Genomic DNA, 8,154 nt, shown 5'->3' with positions numbered 1-8,154 from the left:
CTTTCACAAACATTCACTCAGCGATGGCAAAGTCCATCGAACAGAAACTAACTCGTTCATACACATTCACACACCGATGTGCAGCATCGGGAGCAATTTGTTCTTCTTTCAATCTTGTTCAAGGATACTCCGACATGTGGCAGAAGGAGCCACAGTTGCCCGCTAATGTTTCTGTAACTTACTAAACTAAGTTAGTGTCAGTTAATATTACTAATAAAGGCTGTTTATTTTTCATCAAGAATCTTTTTTAACTTAAAAAACAGGGTTTGTGTTACTTAAAGTTGTAAAAATTAAAAAAATGTAATCCGTTTTAATTTAAAATAACTTCAACTGTTGGATGAAATACAAACAAAAAGAGATATAATAGCAAAAAATAATTTGACCAGGCTAAAATGCTGTTATAAACATGTCATATTATATGCAAAGTAGTCTATGCTAAAGCTTTAGAGTAGATTGCTCAATTCAGCAATCTACCAGAGCCCCATGGATGATGTTGCTATCAGTGTTCCCATCCCTTCATGTCCCAGTTGCCCAAACATGGTCAGTTCCTTTGACGGTAGCTTTAACCAGACAACAAAGCTCCTCTGGTTGCCTGCAGGCTGTTGTATTGTTGTGCGTGTGTGTGTGCGTGGGTGTGAGGATGTCTGCGAGCTGATATGGAGTTGTTTGGTGTCAGAATTGGATGCTCAGAGGAGGATATTTTCCTCTCCGATTTGGATGAATTTATTCCCATTTTGTCAGCGTGTTCTAAAAAGCATGATTAATTTCAAAGCTCGCGTTTGCCAACTCCGAGCTGCAGTGTCCTGCTTTCAACAACAAGATGAACACACACCCAGGACAGACACCCACGCACATATACACACTTTTTCCTCTTTTTCAGACAGCCTCAACTCTTTCCCCTTTCTTGCCGACTTGCCCCCTCTCTTCTTCTTTTCTTTAAGCCCCTTCTTCTCCTCTCTTTGTCACTCCTCTGCTCACTTCTCGGTGCTGTGATGTTCAGTGTGCTGCATCACTGGTGAAGCCACGTGCTCTCTGTTTATCATCACGAAGGGGAGGGAGATAGAGACATAGAGAGAGGAAGACTCTGCATCTCTCTCTCTCATTTCAGCTAGTGCACCCACAGACACAAACACTCAGCGACGCACACTGCTCCAGTCCTTAGTAGCCTGAGGGACGCACAAACGGACACAGACCAAAAACAGACTGCAGAAGCTCTGAACTCCACCACAGGTACAGTAAAGCTTTATCTGTCTGGAGCATGATTCTTCTGTCTGAGAATGTGTGTGAAACAGTGTGCCCTTAAGTCTTTTTCTACCAAAGGATGGCTAAAACTCTTCGTGAAGCACAGTATTTTCACTTTGTCCTTAATCTGTCCAGGAAAGTAAGATTTAAGCTCCCGTATGCTGTGGCTGTTTTGTGTCAGAGGACAACAGGAGGAGGAAAGGAGGATGTAAAAATGAGGACAGGATTTTTGGCACAATGTGTGTGAACACTGCTGCTGAGGCTTTGTACTCTATACTTTTACTTCAGCCCCCCCTCCACACACACACACACACACACACACACACACACACACACACCTCCCATCGGCAGCTTCTGCATTGGAGTGAATAGCATGTCGACAGGTTGAATTTATTGACCTCGCAGGAAACAAAGTGCGGCATTTAGACTACAGCAGTGCCCGTCAACTCAACTAAAAAGATTAGTTTGACCTGAAAGGCAGTGTGCTTACATTGTGTTATACTTGCATTTACAGTGAAATAATAAAGTTGGTGTTTTGAAGTCTGCAACGCTAGAAAAAGTCTTTGCACAGATCTAAAGTGGCAGAGAGGAGGGAGCATTATGTTCTAAAGAATATAATGTTGGGTTTGCAGCAGACTGAGGTGAGTGAATGATGAGTCTACAGTAGGTGGAAGTCATAAAAGTTGATTGAATTTGGTGCAGGCTAGTGTTAGTAGTGCCCCGAATCCCCCGCGTTTGCTGAATGCTGCTGGCAACACCTGAAAGACTGAGGCTGTAATGCATGATGGCATAATGGTTTAATGTGGTTGGGTGCTTTTTTGAGAAAAAAAGAGCCAATGACGTCTGTATCCTATCTGGATAGTCAAACATGTTAGTTGATAACTAATAATAATAATAATTGTATTTTTTCCAAAGAGGGTCAGATCATACCTAGACAATCAGCAGAAAGATGAACATGTGACAAAGTAGATTTTTATTTGTATACCAGTGAAAACCTTTGTAATCGCGACAGTGTCAATGTCCCATTTTTGTTTGGTCCTCTTACATAATTTCTCCGTAGGAACCAGCGCCCCTCCTTGCTGGGAGTGTTTTTTTCTCATTCTGTTTTAAAGCTATAAAACTTATTGGCCTTATTCACAACAGTGCTGCTCCTTCAGCACACGAAACAGCCACTGAAGCCGAGCCTGTCTTCCCATTGGGAGTGGGTCTGTTTCTCAGCTCTGGGTTTATAAATAGATTTACAAAGAGCAATAGACTCCTGCTTTTGCTCCTACATGAGCTGCACGGAGCCACAGCGATGCTAGCTCGCACCTCCTATCCTCCACCTATCACTTCTCCAGTTAGCCCATATTTGGAGAGAGGGATTTGACTTTCCGAACTGCAGTAGCTAACTATTTACCAGAATCTTCCACAAGTATGAGTGGGCAAGAAACTAGAATTAAAATAATTATTTCTGAAAAAAGGTAGATACAAGAATTGGAGGTTTTACTTATTTTTCTCCATTGAAAGCGCCCCCTTTATTATTAGAATGTCACTGCTATTCCATCGGCCACACACGCAGGTAAGGAGGCCGACGTAAGCTGTTGCTTACATCCATCTGTGATTTGAGCACTTCCTGTTACTCTGTGGCTTTTTATGTTAATTTCTTCCTGTCCCCTGCAAAATGACTCGTTTTACCATCAGAATTTGATCCACTTGGTCAGATGACATTTGGAAAAGCCCTTCAATTAAAGGTCCAGTGTGTAGGATTTATTGGCATCTAGCATTGTAGTTGCAGATTGCAACCTCATTGCTTCACTCTCCCCTTCCAAGCGTGAAGCAAAAACTGCGGTTGCCACGAAATAAATAATTTTCTTTGAATAATTTTAGACCTATTCCAGTAAGCAGTGGGATAAACGAAAAGTAAGCCCCTAAAATCTGAGTAATTAACCTTACCTCTTACCCTCCACAGTGTCTTTCAGAGGTTGAAGCTAGAGTGAAGACCATTGGGAAATATGTTATAGCTAGCATGTTGGGAAGGGGTCTAATGCTCCAAAGTTAGGCAAAATTTTAGCAATAAAAAAACTGGCATGGCCATTTTCAAACCTCCGACCTCAAGATCTCTGAATGAAAATGTGTTCTATGGGTACCCACAAGTCTGCACTTTGCAAACATGCCCACCTTATGCTAATGGAATGCCATTTTAGATGTATAAACGTGTTATTTTTGCTTTGTCTATTTGAATATTGAGGTCCATAAACAGTGTTGGAATTGCATAATTTGGGAAAAACTGGTAAACTGAGACACATATTGTACTTCATGCCACCCCTGCATGACCCACTTGTGCCCCCTCAGTCAAAAAAGTCTTGACACGCCCCAGAAAGAAGGGGAAAATGTTATCGACCCTTGCAGGACATACTTTTTGTATACATTTATTTATTCCAGCCAGTAGTTACATATCTGAGGATATTAGTCAATGGCAGCGAGCTTCCATATTTCCTGACACAAAAAGTGAGATAAATTCAAATTTCAAGAAGGGTGCTGAGGCAAGAAATGAGGTTTAAACTGTCCTTTAAAATGTTTTTTATGATTCATACAGCTGATTGATACTCATGAGTCAATGATTTAGAAGATTCTAACATTTCTGGCTTACAAAGCTTGCTCTGTGTTTTGGCTCTTTCTGTTTTGGAACAACTCTTCTTGCTCCTTGGAATCTCCAAACCCCACTCCCAGCCCCCCAACCCCCCATCTCCCTCCCATCCACTGGCATTTTCAACAGCTAAACAATGGAGGTTGGCACTGCAAGTGGGCCACTGGAAAAGCAGTGCTGTTATCATCGTGTTTTGCATGCTGATATATTTCCCCTTTTCTAGATGTTTCTGTTGGATCTCTGCTCTCATTAGCTAGCGTCTGTTGGGAAATGGGACAACAGTATTATTTATGTAAATGAGTCTGTTTTGTTGCAACTTTTTGGCCACTATTAGAGGCTGCTTAAAGTCAGGTAATGCAGCTTTAAAGACTTCACAGTGGATTTTTCCAAAGACTGCTCAAGATACTTTTCTTTTTGATTGATTATAAGATCCAACAACGGCAACAGTCTTTTTCTATTAATTGTTAACCTTCACATTTCTCTCCCTTGTCTTTTGTGGCCATTTCCACAGGATCCTATTGGTACCTTCTGTCTGCTCTGTGTAGTTTTATTGCATGAAGTCTCCTCTTATAATTCTGTGAATCTTATTACTGCCTTTGCACCTGCAATGCACCAACACCAGTACAGCAGATCTTGTCTCTTGTATTTTTATACCCGCTGCTAGATGGGGCCTGGATTGTTTTGGAACTTCCCTCCCAAGGCTGGCTGCACGGTTCCACAGAGCCTCCTGCAGACCATGTACGTAGGATCGTGAAGCCACCGTACCTACCTACATAACGTATCATACCGTGCCACACAGGTCTCTCCTTTATCCAGCCTGTGTGGATTTATCTATGGCATTTCCGTCCATCCGTTCCATTCTGTCAATCAGTCAGTCCAGTGTTTCATATATTCATTCTGCAGTAATGGGCAATAGCCCTAAAAAAAAATAATAATATTAATCATCATCTAGTTAAACATGCAATTAAACAAACATGCATAGGACAGCAACAGGACGAGTAGTCCATCTATCATCTGACAAATATCTGTTTATCAATCATTTTAAATCACAACAGATACTGGAGCAGATACTGGGAATTAGACTGGGAGCAAAGCCAGACTGTGAAACTGAACCAAACAACATTTGGTGGTAACCTAATCCAGGAGACAAACTGTGTCAGTGAGACTATTCCAGCACGAGCTGTTTGCTCATTCCTCCGACTTTTCTGATTGTTCTTATATACATCAGAACCCGACGCCACAAATAATATCTTTAAGTCAGCTTTGCCAAACCTCTAACACTCATTTATTCCCATTCAGACCCAGAATGTCTGTACAGGTAAAAAAGAATAGTAAGCATGTGTGTACGGTGCTGCATCACAATACTAATACCACTGTTTCAAATTAGGAGCTTATAAATAGCCATTAACTGCATTATAATGTGTCAAATTTCACAACCCTTTTAAGCAAGTGTTATGCAATAATATATTTGCTTACTATTAATAATAACTAATTTTAGTGTGAGAGTTGAACCTTGAACTCAAAAAAGTAGTTAAAAGTAGTGGTAAAAAGCTTTTTCTGGAGCTTTCATATACGGCCGCCTGTTATCACATGAGCCATACATGATGTGATGACAACTGAGCCATCTCCATGACTCCAATACTGACATGCTGTTGAAAGCTAGGAAAAAGAACTATTAAGTGGACCTTGATGCGTTTTTTGGTTTATAATATTGCCATTATATAAGCACTCTTGACCTTACTTTGGTAACAGACATGTTTACCATTACCAAACAGAATCTAATTGATCTGATCCCACCATCTGACCTGTAGCCAAGGTGACAATCTAATGTCCAATCGGTGCATTGGACCAAATTCTGTAGCTCTCCAGTAAGTTTTCGGATCCATTTCTTAACTGCAAGAAGACTTCATAGGGTATGACTGGGTGATTTTAGATAAATCTCACCCTCATTAGTTAATGTTAATAACCAGAAAGCAATGGTGCATATCAGCATGTTCTGTCATCACGCATACGCACGCACATTATTTTTTCTCAATGTGTGTTTTTTTTTTATCTTAATGTCACCCATCCACTTTGAAATGCCAACCTGGGTGTTGGCTGTCCTGTGTTATTGTCTGAGTCAGTCTGGAAGGAACTGCATGTTCCACACATCTCTGCATGCGTATAATTACGTCTTTGTCATGGAGCTTTGGTGTGTACACAATATATAGTTCACATTCAACTTCGCAATTAAGAGCAATATATCTGTGGTGATAATGATTACCTTGGTTAATGTTCCTGAACATAGTGACGTTGAGCACATTCATCATGTGAAAAAAGAAGGACATACTTTTTGTGTTATGTGATCACTGGTCAGAATGTGATCAGAGTCAGAGCAGATGTCATGATGTGTTAGAGTCAAGGGGATCAATTTATTAAGTGAATGCTGCTGCTGACATATTGGTTATTGAATGCCTGTGCTGTCCCACTCTGTGGTCACTAATGGAGGACCTCTATTAAAATGGAGGATGGCACACCGGGGCGACAGCTTCATATAATGTGTGGAAACATGATTTTGCATTTTTGACCTCAAGACAAGTTGGGATTCATTAGCAAACTGAATGCACCTTGCTCTCAACAAAAAGCAGAAAGAGATAAAATGTGATGTGATTGTATTATTTGTATTATTTGTACAGAATAAAAATAGAAGGCTGCCATGTCAGGATCATAATCCATCAAGCTAAAAATAATACATGTGCTGTGCTTCAGTATCACCTCCTCAAATTCCCCGTGGAGTGTCTGTTAGGAAGCAACAAACAGAGGAAAACTAAATCTGATGTTAGCAATAGCTACTGTATCAAAATAAAGAGATGTAAATACTAAAATTAAAGTTTTTAGGAAATAAGAATGCAATGAATGGAAATAACTAAGGAGATGCATAGAAGGAGATCTAATAAAGGTGGAGTGGAGCGGCTGATATCAGACATGTTGATATCATATCAGCATTGGCGCATATTCGATTCGAACATATAGGCCAATACTGATACAATACGTTGATTCTGGTATATTGTGCAGAAAAAAAATGCTCAGAGCAATGTATTGGTGTCAGTGCAAAGTTTATCCGGCAGAGTGCGCTGTGATTTACAAGACTGTAGCAAACAGCACAGAGTAAGAGAAGAAGCAGCTCTCGGCAACATCAGCTAGAAGTGGTTGACAATGTATATGTTAAAGCTGGAGTAGGTAACTTTTATAAAAATAACTTTTTGTCATATTTGCAGAAACGTTCACTACATCCTGACAGTAGAACATGAGACAGATAATCTGTGAAACAATCAGGTTCCTCTGGCTCCTCCTAGTGCTCCTAATGGTATTTGTAAGAATCCACCAGGCCTGAATGAAAACAACCAATCAGAGCTGAGAAAGATAGAAAGACACTTCGATTGGTGGCTTGAAGCTAGTTGATTGTTGAGTCTCATTCCCAGCATCAGTATTTGATGACCTGGGAATGAGAATCAACAATCAACTAGCTTTCTCAGCTCTGACTGTTTTTTTCGCCAAGGCCTGGTGGATTCTTTCAAGTTATATAGTTACCTACTGCAGCTTTAAATGATTTAACATGTTAAAGAATGTTCTTTAAGTTATTTGTTTAAGTAGGCAACTTTCTGAGTACCTTTGCAGTCATATTGGTGCACAAAGGAAATTATCTATTTTAAAATCGGGTCTTGGTTAATCCCATATCAGTCAGGCTCAAATCAAGCCATTCAGACAATTTTAGGTTCATGTACAGAGGTTTTGAGATATCTGCCTCCTCTCCAACACAACTGAGGTGAAATGAATAGCATTTGTGGTGCTCACAACATTCAAAAGTGAAATTAAAGCATTCAATAGCAATTTGTCTTTCCAGGAAGAGTGTCCTTGTTACTCTGGATAGCCCACAAACCTCAGTGTTTTCCCATGAAAATGGTTTGCAATAAACTCTGTGCATTATCCAGAGTAATGTAATAAGTAAATGAAACTGTCTCTCCAAAACAGATTGATTGATAGAAATTTAAAAATGCTGTTTCTCAGCTGTGTTGTGATGGAAGCAGATATCAAAATTAAAAGAACTGAGGAGGACCAACAATTCAGTGACAAGCTAACGCTGCTGTAAAGTCATCAAACAGCCTTTAGTCACCTTTTTTTTTATCGATGGTGTTAAATTCAAAATGCTTCCAAAATGAAACAACACAGTGAATGTGGAACTTAAACAGATCATTAGTAGATAATAGATTGAATATAAAAGGTTTTGTCCAGGGCACCCTGGT

The 8,154-nt window shown here is 40.0% G+C and overlaps 1 protein-coding gene across 5 annotated transcripts in view; it reads left to right on the top strand.

Annotated features, from left to right (window-relative positions):
• Positions 1–1,091: 1,091 nt before the first annotated feature.
• ndrg4 (NDRG family member 4) overlaps positions 1,092–8,154 on the top strand; it is a 60,155-nt gene continuing 53,092 nt past the window's right edge. Inside the window, exons 1-2 of one of the 5 annotated variants that reach the window (XM_051383244.1) lie at positions 1,092–1,230; positions 4,536–4,609. In XM_051383244.1, coding sequence (XP_051239204.1) covers positions 4,536–4,609 — 74 coding nt within the window. In that variant the 5' untranslated portion in view covers positions 1,092–1,230. The remainder of the gene's footprint in view (positions 1,231–4,535; positions 4,610–8,154) is intronic. The other 4 variants (XM_051383245.1, XM_051383247.1, XM_051383246.1 and 1 more) reach the window with 4 other exon arrangements.

The sequence above is a fragment of the Dicentrarchus labrax genome, unplaced genomic scaffold (genome assembly GCF_905237075.1).
Source record: "Dicentrarchus labrax unplaced genomic scaffold, dlabrax2021, whole genome shotgun sequence".
Taxonomy (NCBI): Eukaryota; Metazoa; Chordata; class Actinopteri; family Moronidae; genus Dicentrarchus; species Dicentrarchus labrax.
This window is presented reverse-complemented; position numbering and strand designations above follow the sequence as displayed.